This window comes from Rhipicephalus sanguineus, chromosome 10 (assembly GCF_013339695.2).
Source record: "Rhipicephalus sanguineus isolate Rsan-2018 chromosome 10, BIME_Rsan_1.4, whole genome shotgun sequence".
Lineage (NCBI taxonomy): Eukaryota > Metazoa > Arthropoda > Arachnida > Ixodida > Ixodidae > Rhipicephalus > Rhipicephalus sanguineus.
The window spans coordinates 59,578,428-59,594,823 of NC_051185.1; the positions used below are offsets into that span (position 1 = coordinate 59,578,428).

Sequence of the window (16,396 nt, forward strand, 5' to 3'; positions counted from 1 at the left end):
AAAGGCCGCTGCTTTGCTGGAGACCCGGGTGCAGCTGCCAAACGAAAACGTCACCATCTTCACGGAAGAGATGACTCGACTTTTCCGTCAGGCCGACGCTGCGATGGCGGAAGACAAAAAAGTTCGCCTGCTCATGCCGGGTGTCAAACAAGAACTTTTCGCGGGACTTGTCCGCAACCCGCCCACGACGGTCGCCGAATTCCTCACCGAGGCTACGATCATTGAAAAGACACTGGACATGCGGACGAAACAGTACAACCGCTCGCCGCTGTCTGCAACCTATTCCGAAGTGCACTCACTAGCCACCGACGACGCGCGAAACCATCCGAGCGATCGTGCGGGAGGAGTTGCGCAAGCTGTTACCTTCGCCGCAGCCTCAAGTGGATTCGATCGCAGACATTGTCCGCGAGGAGATCAAAGAGTCACTGGGTGTTCCTCAGCCGGCACCGCCGCAGCTACAAGCAATGAGTTATGCTGCTGCAGCCCGACGCAACGCCCCCCCTCCTCGCCCGCGTCAAGACGCCGCGCCGCCCCAGCAGTTCCGCCGCCAGGCACCACCGCTGCCACCACCGACGCCATACCGCCCGCCAATCGGCCAGCGATACACGCCGAGGAAGACCGACGTTTGGCGCGCCCCCGACCATCGTCCACTCTGCTACCACTGCGGAGAAGCCGGCCACACCTACCGCCGCTGCCAGTATCGACGGATGGGACTGCGCGGGATCGCCATCGACGCGCCGCGTCCACAGCAAGGTGAACGACCACGTGACATCGCCGACTACCTGGCAGGAGCGCAGTGGACCCCCCGAGGACCTTCCCGATCACCGTCGCCAGGCCGCTACGCCTCTCCCCAACGCCGCCAGTACACTGGCCCATTCCGAGGCCGGTCGCCTAGCCCGTATCCGGAAAACTAAGGGCAGCAACCGATGGAGGTGCGGTTGCTGTACGACGAAACATCGAAGATCCTCCGCCGCCGACGACGACGAAACGACGAGACCTTGAAGACCCGACGCGAACCAGACAGAGCCCTGACGACAAAGGCTCACGGTCCGAAGTGGACCTGACAACGCAACGGGGAAGCAGCGGAACAAACCGACGTAGCCGTGACCCGACGCCACGACCTAACTGCAATGCAAGACGACGAACTAGCGACCTCGACGTCCTTATCGACGGCCACAGCGTCAAAGCTCTCGTCGACACCGCAGCCGACTATTCTGTCATCAGTGGACCGTTCGCCGCGAAGCTGAAGAAAGTTAGGACAGCCTGGGAAGGCCCCGAAATCCGGACAGCCGGAGGTCATCTAGTAACACCGGAGGGAATCTGCACAGCGAGACTCACCATTAACAACCGGATTTATCCCGCGAACTTCGTAGTCCTGCAGCGTTGCTCGAGAGAGGTCATTCTTGGTATGGACTTCTTAAGCCTTCATGGTGCAGTCATCGATCTGAGATCCAAGTCGATAACACTATCCACAGAAAAAGCACTACCGCCGTACACGCCGCCAGAAAAACACGCCTTGAATGTGCTGGAAGACCAGGTCACCATTCCCCCTCGCTCCAGCGTCATCATTTCCGTCGGCACTCAGAAATCAGCACACCTGGAAGGCGTCGTCGAGGGCGATCAGCACCTGCTTCTGAACAGTCACATTTGCGTCGCAAGAGGCATAGCCGAGCTGCGCGATGGCAAAGGAAAGGTAGTGCTGACAAACTTCAGCCACGAATGTAGGCACCAAAACATTGGTACGACGGTCGCCTACATCGACGAATTCGGGGACGCCAGCACTGCTTTCGCCTTCTTCGATGCTACCGAACCTGCTTCGAAGGATCGAGATCCCCAAACAGATTTCGACGTCAACCCGCGCCTCCCGAAGCACAAGCAAGACCAGCTTCAAGCCCTGCTCCTGCAATTCAAGGACTGCTTTTCGTCGTCGTCAAGAATTCGACAGACCCCAGTCGCGAAACATCGCATCATAACAGAAGAAGGTGCCCGACCAATCCGTCAGAGCCCGTACCGAGTTTCGACGCAAGAACGCGAGGCTGTTAAGAAACAGGTCGACGAAATGCTACGCGACGACATCATCCAGCCGTCGAAGAGTCCGTGGGCATCCCCCGTGGTGCTAGTGAAGAAGAAGGATGGAACTCTACGTTTTTGTTTCGATTATCGTCGCCTGAACAAAGTGACGAAGAAGGACGTGTATCCCCTTCCCCGGATAGACGACACCCTGGATCGATTACACAACGCAAAGTACTTTTCGTCGATGGACCTCAAGACCGGTTACTGGCAAATAGAAGTCGACGAGAGAGACCGAGAAAAGACTGCTTTTATAACACCAGACGGCCTGTTCGAGTTCAAGGTCATGCCATTTGGTCTTTGCTCGGCACCTGCGACTTTTCAACGGGTTATGGATAGAGTACTGGCCGGCTTGAAGTGGCAGACGTGCCTCGTGTACTTGGACGACGTCGTTGTGTTTTCCTCAAACTTCGACGAACACCTTCGGCGCCTTGAAGCTGTACTTCAAGCGGTCAGGACCTCCGGACTCACCCTGAAGCCTGAAAATTGCCGCTTCGCGTACGAGGAGCTCTTGTTTTTGGGTCACGTGATCTGCAAAGATGGTGTTCGCCCGGACCCGCGCAAAACAGCTGCCATCGCTGCCTTCCCGCTACCCACCGATAAGAAGGCCGTACGCCGTTTTCTCGGCTTGTGCGCCTACTACAGACGCTTCGTCAAGGAATTTTCACGAATAGCCGAGCCACTAACGCACCTCACGAAGACCGACGTGCCATTCAAGTGGGAAACGGCGCAAATCGAAGCATTTCAAGAACTTAAACGACGGCTTCAGATGCCTCCAATACTAGCGCATTTCGACGAAGACGCCGATACGGAAATCCACACCGACGCAAGCTGCGTAGGACTCGGCGCCGTCCTCGTGCAGAAGACTGACGGGCTGGAAAGGGTCATCAGTTATGCTAGCCGGTCGCTATCAAAGGCAGAAATCAACTATTCCACAACAGAAAAGGAGTGCCTGGCCATCATCTGGGCTACATCGAAGTTTCGCCCCTATCTCTACGGCCGGCCCTTCAAAGTTGTGAGCGACCACCACGCCTTGTGTTGGCTAGCTAACTTGAAGGACCCTTCAGGTCGCCTCGCACGGTAGATCCTACGACTGCAAGAATTCGACATTACCGTCGTGTACAAGTCCGGACGAAAACACTCTGACGCCGACTGCCTGTCTCGTGCCCCCGTCGACGCGCCGCCGCAAGACGACGACGATGACTGCTTCCTCTGAACTATAAGTGCCGATGACTTCGCCGAAAGGCAACGAGCCGACGCGGAACTTGGGGGCCTTATGGAGTACCTCGAGTGCAAGACCGCCGATGTTCCGAAGGTATTCAAGCGAGGACTGCCGTCGTTTTTCTTGCGGAACGGCGTTCTCCTGAAGAAGAACTTCTCGCCACTTTGAGCCGACTACCTTCTTGTCGTGCCCTCATCATTGCGACCAGAAGTCCTCCAGGCCCTACACGACGACCCGACGGCTGGACACCTCGGTGTTTCCCGCACGCTCGCCAGAATACAGGAAAAATACTACTGGCCACGCCTTGCTGCCGACGTCACCCACTACGTTAAGACTTGCCGAGATTGCCAGCGACGGAAGACACCGCCGACTAGGCCAGCGGGACTTCTGCAGCCAATCGAACCACCTCACCGGCCGTTCCAGCTAATCGGGATGGACCTACTGGGGCCGTTCCCGACGTCGACTTCCGGCAACAAGTGGATCGTCGTAGCAACTGACTACCTCACCCGCTACGCCGAGACAAAGGCCTTGCCCAAAGGCAGTGCGGCCGAGGTAGCCAAGTTCTTCGTGGAGAATATCGTATTGCGTCATGGCGCCCCAGAGGTCCTCATCACAGACAGAGGTACCGCCTTTACTGAGGACCTCACTCAGGCGATCTTCAAATACAGCGAGACGAGCCACCGTCGTACCACCGCCTACCACCCGCAGACCAATGGTCTCACCGAGCGTCTAAATAAGACCATCGCCGACATGCTGGCCATGTACGTCGACGTTGAGCACAAGACGTGGGACGCCGTCCTTCCGTACGTGACCTTCGCTTACAACACGGCCGTCCAAGAAACGACGCAGATGACGCCGTACAAGTTGGTCTACGGAAGGAGCCCGGCGACGACGCTCGACGCCATGCTACGGAACATCACCGACGAAGAAAATCTCGACGCCGCCGCTTATTTACAACGTGCCGAAGAAGCTCGACAGCTCGCCCGCCTGCGCATCAAGACCCAGCAGAACGCCGACAGCTGTCGCTACAATCTTCGACGACGCTTCGTGGAGTACCAGCCCGGCGACCGTGTCTGGGTCTGGACACCAATTCGACGACGCGGACTGAGCGAGAAGCTTCTGCGTCGATACTTCGGACGGTACAGGGTACTTCGACGTCTCGGCGCACTCGACTACGAGGTTGTCCCCGACGGCATCACGAACTCTCAGAGGCGCCGAGCTCGACCCGAGGTCGTGCATGTGGTGCGCCTTAAACCGTACTATGCACGTTAATGCACCAGAGGACTCTAATGTTTGCTTTCTTTATTAGTTTTCTTTAGTATTGCATGTATTCATGTTCTGTTTTTAAGCATCGGGACGATGCTTTTTCAGAGGAGGGCATTGCCGCGTGTCTTATGTTTCATGAGTTGAAGCTACACCCCCCCCAAGACTGTCAGCAACGCTCAGCGCAAACCGCGCCACATTGTTCGCGAAGCTTCCCGATCATTGTAGATCATTTTGTTAAGATTGCGCGCCGCACGCGAATGTTCCAGCTTTGTCGAGAGATAACGCCGCCACCAGCGATATCGCTGGAAAGTTCGATAGCGCCTGTATAAAAGTCGACACGCTTGACCGCTTGTCAGTTGATCGACGGTCGACGCTCTGTTCGACGCTATCAGTGTATTGCTGTAGTTTGACCTTCAGTTTCCCGGCCACAAGTTCGGCCAAATAAACAGTTTCATCTCGGACGTGCTGACTGCTGTCTTCGTCGACGTCACGACCACGTGACAATATTTCAACCCGAAGTGATATCAATCAACATTACGCCACAAGAATGCATAACTTACCATTATCTCAATGTTCATGGTCTCTTTCTTGAAGAGTGCGCAGAAATGTCAAAAGGATGTCGCGTCTCCAAATCAAGACGTCGTGTAGCAATGGGATACACAACCTCAGCTGCGGCAATAATGCCGGTTGGTCACTTTAACTCACTTGAATGGTCACAACCGACACGCTGCCTAAGAGTAACTATAGAACGGCCAATAACAAAAAATGCATCTAAGAAAGAAAGAGTGTTGACGCTTGAATGGTTGCGGTACATGTCCGCTACCTGAACCAATAAGCTCCACAATTACTTCTTTTTACTACATTGTTGTCTTTCAAGCCAGTTGATACCTCACTACACTCCGTTGCAGAGGATGGTCTTGTCTGACTTCAACTACCAGAGCGGCGTAATTATGGTGAACATATCCTCCGTGTTCTTCCTTATGGGCTCATTTCTCAGCACTGGTCTTCGAGACCGTATCATCTTCAAAAGCGATTACCTCAAGGTAAGTTGTGCGTTTGGTTCTTCAGCGGCCTACTGCCATCAGTTTAACGGCAGCGCGTTTGCGTGAGCGACAGTTGTGTTAGAAAACAGTAAAATGACGGTCTAATTCCGATAACCACCACTGAGAGGCTTCAGAGGGTTCTGTGTGTACACAGCGCGCTGTTTCCTTTCGCTTTGTTTTTTTATGACAACATGTAGACCAGGATTGTCGCCACGGTGGCCGGGCGGCATGTCCACCCACCGTTTTAGACAGACCGGCCACCGCTCCGATTGACCCCATTGAAATGCGCACCTCAGGAACCAATAAAGAGCAACTTTGCGCGCGCAACAACAATGAGCCATGCCTCCAGCCACCTGGTTACGTAAAAAAGAACCTGAACAGGCGGCCTTCTGGTTTCAAAGATCTTCAAATCCTGTGTCAGCGCTAGAACACACGCGCCCTTGGATCCGTTTGCTTTGAGCTTCATAGATACTAGAAACGCGCGACCAAACGTAAGATGTGAATGTGTGTCGAAAACGTGAAGTTTGAAAGCTTAAAATTTTTCAGCTTACTATATCCGCCCCCCCCCCCCCCTAATCGCTGTGTGTGCCACTTCGCTCTTTTGGCTTTGGTCCTTCGTCCTTTTGTCTGTTTCATTCTTTCAGACCCCCCCCCCTCCCTCTCTCTCAAAATGTCCACCATTAAAAAATTTCTGGGGAGGACCCTGATGTGGACGTATCTCGTTCTCGAGAATTGCCCACTAAAAGTAATATTCGGTGTGCACCCGTTCTTGTCCGTTCTCTCGCGTCGTCATCATCGAAAATTGCGTTGTCGCGCTTTTAATCTCATTTAAGGGTGCAGCCTAGCGAGCTATCTGCCCCGCGACTTTCTACCTTGAACAAGCAGTCATATTTTACAGCTTACTCATAGCAGCTAACGGGGTAACTTAGCGAATAACACTCTATGTTGTTCTCGCTGTTCAACCTTTCAATAATCTTTATTCTTCCCGCTCTGTTTTCTCCAGTGTAAGGAGAGAGCTCATGATGACACTTCGTCACCGCTCGGCATTTTTGTCTGCTGGCCACTGCGCACGTAAGTGCAATTACGTTCTCTTTTTTTTTTTACAATATCTGGTTAAGAAGAGGTTGGTGCCTAGTTATGCCTAGGTATGGCTGGTGCCTAGGAAGCGAAGAGGAGCAGCGGGTATGCACCGGCGTCTCCGTTTCGCTTAAATAATGCCTTGCATCGTGAAGTTGTCCACGACCATAAATAAGTCCAAAATTTACACATCAATGGACATTCACATTCCTAATACCAGTAACACAATGTAGTTGTCCACGCAACAGCAATGTTCACACGTTATAAATGTACACACACACACACGAAACGTCCACGTTTTACAGAAGAGTTCATCAAGGTGATCACGCAAACAGCCACTGGGCGCGCACTTTTAGCACAACTGTCATGATCGCAGAACAGAATGATGATAGGCCCAGAAACGTGAGAAACACGAAAGCACGCATTTCGCTGATACTGGCAAAACAGAATTTACGTCTTTCCTCTTCCCGCTTCATATTACTCTATATAGCGGCTGTGTTCGAAGACGCTTTCACAGGCTTAGGTCAAGAGTGCACATGGCTGCAATCGGAGTCCGAGCGTGGTAGCTATCAGCCGAATGTAACGATCAGAATGGTTTGTGTGTAGCGATTGAAAAACTGAGCCACTCTCATCACCTCAGCCTTGTCGCGCACATGCAGCCACCTAGCGAACGTCGTCCTTCGATCCAAGGTCATCATGGAGGACGTGCCCCTGCTGCCCTATAGGTACAAGTGCGCTCCGCTGCTGAGGCAGCTAAGCAATCACCTTTCGGGAGGATGGTGAGTCTTAAGTATTATTCGCTTTCAGCAGTGCATGAGATTCGGCTTGTGCAATGCCCTACGTTGTAGATGAAGTGCCAGAGATTTAAATGGGGGGCGCTGACCCAAAGTTTCTGTGAACATCAAGAACATTTGTCTGTATAAGCAACAAATGCCTCCGCGGATCCGCGGACTTGTAGAAACATACTCATATTCGAGGACCCAGATTATCCGCGTGACGGTGTACTTTCTTTTGCGTGCTTCTAGCCAATCACGCAGCCTGACTGGACTTTGTGTGTTTATATCTTGTGCAGTGCGTGTCTGTCCTGGCTAGCAGAGAAGTAATACTTAGTGCTAATTTTCAGACCGGGTTCTGATCTTTCATGCCGTAGGAACAAGACCATGACCACTGGGCGCTTTGTAGCGACGATCCTGGGGGTACTGTGGATTGACGTCGTGTGGACGGTCGTGAGCACACTCGGCTACTTTGGCAGCGTTATCATCAAGGTGCCGATTTTGGAGTAAGTAAACACCAGATTAACACTCCTCAGTTACCGTGGTCATGCTTAAACCCGCGCACAGCATCTCGTGAGTCAGGATAAATAATTGATGCGCTTCCATGACTTTATCTTGGGCTAGTGCGTTCGCAATTAATTTACAATAAACGTTTAGCGTTTACAAGACGTACAGACGGGTCCACTGTTAAAGGGAACACATGCGGACAGGGCATGTTTAGATTTCACGCTCTTGCAAAAACATAGTGGCTTAGATTTGCATAAAGCTCCTCGTGGTTGACAGTTCTGCCTGTTTTTGTCAGGCTCGTGCAGTGCATGAACAATGTTTCCCCGTCCACTTGTTGTTAGAGGGACAGCAAACTTGAAGGTGCTCATTGGAGTGTTCTCTTCAACAGTGGACCGCGCTGTACGCCGAAGAGGTGATAAGACGAAAGCTATGTAATGTCGCCTCTCGTGCGACGACGTGAATGTTAATGAATAACGGTGATGGCATGATGCAAGCGCAGTGAAGCCGTCGCTGTCGTTTCATTAGCATGGCGAATACGAAGATGTACGTGCATGCATGACAAACATGCGATAGTGAATGGCATGTCATGACACGAATGCCTCGCTTTGTCTCACAGCCAGACAATGCGGTCTGTACAGCTCCCCGCTGACTGCTTCGCATTACATCGATGCCAACAGCGCGGAGATCTGTCGCTATTTTTGTTATTGTTTTTCAAGCGAAGGTTTTATGACTGATGTATTTCGGTGGTGGCGTCGTACGCGAAAAACGCGCCGTCGGCGAGCGTACAGAAATGCGGCCCTTGACGGTGCGCCGGTCACACGCTTATTTGCATGCGCCGTTTTCCAATAAGTGATGCTCTCTCGAACGTGGGAATACCGGCGTTCGGCCGTTTCTGATATGGCAATCTCATCTTTTAAAGAGGTGTCTTGTCATTTCACGTTGCCTCATTTCATTGTTGCCTGAATATGAGCGCATGACCGTCGTTGTTGCCTGTAGCAACAGAAGTGTCACGCTGCTATGCATGTGGACGAAGATCCCATTTACGGCATGGAGGAAAGAAACAGCCAGGATGGAGCATTGCGCATTGAGAAAGAAAGAAAGAAAGAAAGAAAGAAAGAAAGAAAGAAAGAAAGAAAGAAAGAAAGAAAGAAAGAAAGAAAGAAAGAAAGAAAGAAAGAAAGAAAGAAAGAAAGAAAGAAAGAAAGAAAGAAAGAAAGAAAGAAAGAAAGAAAGAAAGAACGTCAGGCGTGCACACGCCACCTTTCGCTTGACCCCATAGGGCAAGGAGTCCCGATTTTTGTTTTCTTTTTAGAGTACACAATTTCTGTGTGCGCATGGCAAAGCAGGTATATTAAAATCTGGCTGCCTGGACAACGCCGGAAGCTTTCATATCCTGGAAGTTGTGAATACTCGTCAGTGTAAAGTTTCACTTTAAGGATAGACGAAAAATGATAAATAAAAGAGGACATAGAAGCTGGACGAATGCAAAGCCTGGCAATTTCCTGAATAGCTCCGATAGCGTAGTCAACTGACCGTAATCGAAAACGTTCGCGGAATATATTCACTGGCTACGAAAGCGGAGGCCGAGAAGATGGTAGTATGTTTTCAATTTTTCAGAATAAAGTGCGAAATCCATCCGTTCTAAGAATATTGGTTCCTTAAACAGTCCTGCCCGCGCTTCTAATGAACTCATCTCTTCCTTGAATCTGCTTTCTTAAACAATGACGTCAAACAACGGAAATTAAGTGACGCTTGCAGCAACGGCGTGTTGAGGCTTTATCCCGTGCTGGCTTGGTATAACGGAATCTTTGCATGCTCAGAAGCCGATGACAGGCATGTAATGTCGCTGCAATATTGGTTGCAACACAGTTTACACTAAAATCTTTCATTCATCTTTTAAAATGGCAGATGCATTTTTTAAGTGGCCACTATAAGTAATAGGAAAGGCTTCTACGTCGAAAATTTTCTGAGCGGCGGGGCTGCCTGAGTCCTCATAGCACATTTGTTAGGAGGCTCACTTCTTGCCGTTCATACTGGTCAAGAGAAAGTGGCGGTTTATTTAAAGAAAGCTACTAGTGTAGTTTGTCTGATATTGTGGCCGCTGATCACCGGGGAGAGGGAACTAAAGGGTAGGAGAAATGCTGAACTAAAACAAAGTGTTAGATGACGATCAAATGGGAAAGGGAGGCACAATCCCGGCTTCAGTGTCATTACATATGGTGATAATAAAAGAAGTCCAAAAAAATGTCATTCATAAGTATTCCCCAGGAAGCCATTGGCTTCGAGATCTGGGATGGCGTGTGTAACCTAAACGAACCTTCAGAAAAAAATTGTCAAGAAGAGACTTGTATGTAGAATTTTCATGCATTATCAGCTCAGGGCCCGAGAAAGTACTGTTGTGCGTGCAAGCATCTACGTAAGGCATCACCAGTGTGACGAACTTGACAGGGCGCAAAAAAATGGGAAATCTCTGGGGGCCCATAACTAACGCTATGGCAACTTAAGGCGAAAACCAGAAAGCATGCATTAAAGTGTATTCATTGACGTTGTTTTAAAATTATTTGTTAGCATTACCAAGTGATCTGCATGCTACGATGGCACGGCATAACGAATGCGGCAAGTCTTAGAACCAATTGAGACACATACGCAAGGCAAGTTCACAGATGAATCAGTCTTTAACTCAACAGGTTTTCTTGAAGGCCTGACGCTTCTTTATCGAGCACATAAAAAGAAATTAGTACGAAAACTCTACGTGTCGCCATGATGTAGAGAAAAGCCACATCGACGTTTGGAAGTGCTGAACACTGTCGTGTGTACAGGTCTCTTATCGAGGCACCCGACAACTGGAACCGTGCCACGTCAGCCGTGCTTTTCGCGGCTGCCTCTGTTGCCGATTTGCTGTTCTGCTCCTACCAGACTCACGTGTCGCTACGCCTGTGTTCACGTCTGCGATCCATGCTCCAAGCTGCAATATTCACCAAGGTGGGCTGCTCTGGTTACGGTACACAATTTTATTGCCCGTCACGCTACTTATACAGGTGCGTACACCTTTCGCGAAAGGTCATAGAAAAGAAAGATGTCACTGCTCCATTCGTGTTCAAAGTTAGGAAGAAGCATGCGTTTTATTGCCCATATATTTCAATGCGTAGCGAAACCTTGGAGCTCAGTAATGGGTTGCTCTCTCCAGCGCCTTCTAGTGGGTCGTCCTCTTTGGCTACTGCAGAAAGGACGCCGCTCGCGCTGATAGTCCGTGCTGTGCCTTGACTGTCGCCATTGTGCATTGTCGCTGAGTGCCGTCAAATAAACACCTTAACAAATGTAATATCTTTTATTAAATGTGTGTAAGGCGAGGTTTGTGTCCATGTGTGACTCCGGCTATTCCTCTTAAGTATTTTTCATCGTGATATTGCCAGTAGTCGCAAAACAGTACAAAGCGACACACGAATGGACTTTCACATATATACCCAGTAGCACAGTATAATTACCCACGCAGCGGGAATGATCGCCGATCATAAATGCTCGCACACGCTAAACATCAATCGCGAATCAACACGGCAAACTTCTCTTAGCAGCTGCTTTTTCAGCTGCCACTACGTGGTGACGCAAACTTGTCTGAGGACCGCCTATTCAGCAGAGGGCTTTTTTCACAAACGAACGTACGTTAACATTTCATTTATGAAACTTCGGCAAGTAACTTTGCTGAATATAAACTCCGCACATAGGCCTTCCGGCTTAATAGAAGACGCATGCCTACCTTCTAAAAGTTTAAAGATAACTTCACGCCACTTTCAATTCCATCTCTTGTAGTACAACTCGCATATGATACACTCGTTTATTTATTTTTTTAACTATAGCTGTGTATAAGGCATTTTTATGTTATTCTGTGTAAATCATCTCAATGTAAATATTTTTGCGTCTAATGTCGAGACTGCTTTAGAAACCGCGATGCACTTTGTTTTCCAAGCTATGTTCACGTTTTATGTATAACAGCACTGTGTGTGCCATTGCATGTAGTCCATGTTTCTTGTTCTGAGAAACATCGAGTATAGTGCTGCACCAATCTACCCAGTGCTGAACCTTAGTGAGCTAGATATGTATGACTGAATACTCATACGTGCGTAAGCGGGTGATTGGAGTTGTGAAAGGATTTTTCTGCCTACACTCCGATCTCCTAGGCAAGTACGTGTACTGATTGTCTGAAATAAGCACGTTTCACGTTTCAATATAGAATTGTTGCGCCCGCCTGACCACATAATGCTACGCATTAAAATTATGCTCGTAATAAAACCCCTCCGTCTTGCCGTCGTCGCAGATGACCCGTCTGTCGCCGTCCGCACTCACCCGCAATCCGTCGGGCTACGTGGTCTCCGTGCTGGGCGTGGACTGCGTGCAGCTGTCGGCCAGCGCGCTGCAGTTCCCTTTACCCATTATCGGCTCACTGTGTATGCCCGTGGTGCTGTGGGTGCTCGCTCTGCGCGCTGGAACCGTGCCAGCGGTCGGTTGCGCGCTGTGGCTCATGATCGTCCTGTTCCTGCCCTTCCCGACGTCGGTGCTGCAGAACATACTATGGGTGAGTAAGTCTCAGTGAGTGAGTGAGTGAGTGAGTGAGTGAGTGAGTGAGTGAGTGAGTGAGTGAGTGAGTGAGTGAGTGAGTGAGTGAGTGAGTGAGTGAGTGAGTGAGTGAGTGAGTGAGTGAGTGAGTGAGTGAGTGAGTGAGTGAGTGAGCGGGTGAGTGAGTGAGTGAGTGAGTGAGTGAGTGAGTGAGTGAGTGAGTGAGTGAGTGAGTGAGTGAGTGAGTGAGTGAGTGAGTGAGTGAGTGAGTGAGTGAGTGAGTGAGTGAGTGAGTGAGTGAGTGAGTGAGTGAGTGAGTGAGTGAGTGAGTGAGTGAGTGAACAAACGAACGAACGATCGATCCGTATATCATTTTTCTAACTCACATCTCGCATAATTTGTTTCTGAAACGTTTCGGCAAGTACAATTATGGCCCCGCCACGGTGGTCTATAGTTGTTATGGCACTCGACTGCTGATCCGAAGGTCGTGGGATCGAATCCCGGCCGCGGTGGCTGCATTTTCGATGGAGGCGAAAATGTTTCAGGCCCGTGTACTTAGATTTAGGTGCACGTTAAAGAACCCCAGGTGGTCGAAATTTCCGGAGCCCTCCACTGCAGAGTCCCTCATAATCATATCGTGGTTTTGGGACGTTAAAACCCGCATATTAAGAACAATTGTGCCTGTGTATTATAGACATTACTCAACGTTGCCTTTTTCCTATCACTAGGTTGTCATACCATCCTTCCTCCAATCTGCTTCTGCTTTTCTTTCGCCCGCCATTCCTACTGCCCGAGAAGTTTAGCCGTACTACATTGAACTACTGCATCGCTTTCTCACTTAGTTCACTCCCCTTCACCCTCCTATCCGGAATTCTTTTTGGCGTCAAGCTAATGTGTCAGCTTTTCATTCATAAATCTTTCACACCACGCGAATTTCCTGCAATGTTAACCTAACGTAATCCCCGTTCTGTCCCGCAGAAACGGGTGATGCGGTTCCGCGACGAGCGTCTCAAGAGCACGGCCGACCTGCTCTCCTCGGTTCGCGTGGTGAAGCTGTACGCGTGGGAGGACGCCTACCTGGGCACTGTGGGACGGCTGCGAGACGCCGAGCTGGCAGCCCTTCTGCGCACGAACCTGCTGGACGGCCTCATGGACTCTCTCTACAGCTCCACGTCTTCGCTGGCACGTGGCTCTTTTTATGGGAACTATTCTATAAGTTGCTCTTTCACGTCTTGCTTACGTCAGTACGTACCGGTGGTAAGAGCCAAACGAGACATACGGGGTACGTTGCGAAGACAACACAGCACATCCGGAATGAAGCTGGGCATTTCGGTTGCCTGGACCATACTGAATTTGGTTTGACTCAATCTACCTGTCTTCAGTTGACTCAGTGACGGCAGGAAGGCAGGAAAATTAAATAGATGAGTGGAGAGGTCAGACAGCTCTTAAACCAGCTGGCTATCCTGCACTGCAGGAAGGGTACATTGGGAATAAAGCTAGGAGGATACGGTCCTAAGAAAATAAAAGAAAAAAAGGAAAGAAAGAAACGACACTGCATTAAGTCTGTCTCTAAAACTCCCTGTCCTTAAGAAACGCCACATTGCCCTCAAATTGCGTTAATTGAGGACGGGCTCGGTCACTGTCTGAATGTTCCTTTTTTCCATCAAAAAGCGATTGCCAAGTCTCTCCAAAGCTGTTCAAAGACTCAGTGGACTGTATGTGTCATTCACGATGACTCCACGCTCAATAAGGAGAACTAGCCTTGTCAAACGCACAGTCTCGCGACTTGAGTGTGAAGTGACTCTTGAACTACGGAAGCTGCATAGCGACCGACAGCTTTTAAAGTACATAGATCTCTCAGCGTAACCTTGTCGAGCGGACAGAAAGGATCCGGGAAAAATTATCTGAAGGGGAAAAAACTATCTGACACCTTTTTCGTAACACGTTGCAGCACACTGAATATTCAACTGCAGAAACCGTGATGTTGCCAGTAGACGCAGTTCGTTGTTACCATTGCCCAGAAAAGTATTTTAAGTGTTGGCCTGATGTGCCCTTTGCAGATGTAATAAGGACGAACTCCTCAGATAATTTCTTTGCCTTACTCATGCGTCCAGCGCAAGGAGACGGGAAACAAAGCTCTGGCAGATGAAATTAGTATAGACGTACAAATGTGGTTCTAGGTTAATTTGAGTGCAATATGTGTCGAATAACATGCACTAATTCTCTAAAATGAGTATGCTGCTGCGATTATTATTATTATTATTATTATTATTATTATTATTATTATTATTATTATTATTATTATTATTATTATATGGTCACTCTCGGCGCGTTTTTGCCGTTGGCGTCAGCGCCGCCGTGATGTTCCGCATAAAATCCAAACTGATAACATCGCCCCGCGCGTAGTATGTTCTATGTGCGAGTGAAAGCGTGCGAGCGCAGGCGACGAACGCTTATCTGCGGAGAAGAACAATGCTCCTAATCTATGGCTGTGTCATAATCGAGCAGATCACGCCACCTTGCGTTCTCAATGCAGTTGACCATAATCCTGTTCGGGCTTTTGGCTGCCGTGGGAGGGACAAGGACATTGACACCAGCGCTGTCCTTCTCGTGCCTCTACTTGCTGTCGCTCACCGACATGATCACCAACATGATGGCCAACACGATGCGCATGAGGAGCCTGGTGAGTTGCGCCTACAGCAATTCTCCAACGAGGTTTAGGAAGAACTGCTGCGGTGGAAATTATGCCTCAAGAATGAAGCCGTATCAATTCTAAGATGGTGGCCGCCATCTTAGTAGGTGATCTTAGTAGGGGCCCGTTAAAACGTTAGCGCTCAGCGAAAAAAAGGGCTAGTTTTTCTCACACTCCCTGCGAGTTTAATATGGCAAACTTGTGTTACTGGGTCTCTGCAAGAAACCTCGCGGACTTGGCAAATGTTGTTGGAGATCAGGTCATCAAAGCTCAGAAGGGCTGCTGCTCGGGCGCATCCATAAACGTAGCGTGTATTAGCGCGCTACATAAAAGAAAGAAACACGACAAAGACGCAGACAGTTAGTCACCTACCTGTCTATAGGTCTGTGTCATGTTTCTTTCTTTTATGTACAGCGCTGGTACATGCTACGTTCATCAAACTCATCTCGATATGTTACGTTCATCGGGAACAACGATCTCTTATTAGAGAATTAACGTAGCGTTTACATTAACAGAGAAGACTGCTATTGCCGCAAAATAAAAAAGAAAACGGAAGAAAACACGCTACTTATCTACACAATATCGATTAGTCTAGATCAGGCAATTCAGTCGGACACCACAGGCGCTGTTGCGGTGTAGTAAAATTATTACTTCCACAGAAAGTAGAACAAAAGAGAGAGAGAGAGAGAGAAAGAAACGAAGAGGGACGTCAGGGAGGTTAACCAAGCACTGGTTCGGTTGGCAACCTTATACGCGTGTGTGGAGGGGGTTGGGATAATAGATAAGATAGAGAGGAAAGGACAAGAGTAACAAAATAAGAAATGAACGATTATTTTGAACACACAGAGCAAGAACTAGCGCTGGTAGTTCACAGACGCTCGTGAAGTCCGGTCTTTAAGTAGCACAGAAGTGCTTTCGTGGTCTTGTGTATTCATAAAAACGCTGGTCAAGGTCCCAGGTTCTTCATTTCTGATAGTAGTCTTCCATCAAGAAGATAGGGTTTGGCTCCTAGAACGCGTCGTTGAGTCTAGTAGGATGGGCAGTGGCATAGAAAGCGCTCAATCGTCTTCTCACAGCCGCATACGTTGCATGCCACACTGTTGGCCATTCCAATGCGATAAGAATATGCATTCGTAAATGCCACATGCGACACAGCAAAGTTGCATAGCGTCGGGAAAGCTGGTGTGCCATACAT

The 16,396-nt window shown here is 49.5% G+C and overlaps 2 protein-coding genes across 2 annotated transcripts in view; both read left to right on the top strand.

Annotated features, from left to right (window-relative positions):
• The window catches only part of LOC119372663 (uncharacterized), a 45,210-nt gene extending 37,249 nt beyond the window's left edge, over positions 1 to 7,961 (top strand). Inside the window, exons 5-8 of the mRNA XM_037643117.2 lie at positions 5,467 to 5,601; positions 6,605 to 6,672; positions 7,338 to 7,457; positions 7,829 to 7,961. Coding sequence (XP_037499045.1) covers positions 5,467 to 5,601; positions 6,605 to 6,672; positions 7,338 to 7,457; positions 7,829 to 7,961 — 456 coding nt within the window. The remainder of the gene's footprint in view (positions 1 to 5,466; positions 5,602 to 6,604; positions 6,673 to 7,337; positions 7,458 to 7,828) is intronic.
• A 37-nt stretch (positions 7,962 to 7,998) lies between these two features.
• LOC119406417 (ATP-binding cassette sub-family C member 3-like) overlaps positions 7,999 to 16,396 on the top strand; it is a 51,643-nt gene continuing 43,245 nt past the window's right edge. The window contains exons 1-5 of the mRNA XM_037673163.2: positions 7,999 to 8,024; positions 10,778 to 10,940; positions 12,271 to 12,528; positions 13,488 to 13,691; positions 15,046 to 15,192. Of these exons, the coding sequence (XP_037529091.1) occupies positions 7,999 to 8,024; positions 10,778 to 10,940; positions 12,271 to 12,528; positions 13,488 to 13,691; positions 15,046 to 15,192 (798 nt within the window). The remainder of the gene's footprint in view (positions 8,025 to 10,777; positions 10,941 to 12,270; positions 12,529 to 13,487; positions 13,692 to 15,045; positions 15,193 to 16,396) is intronic.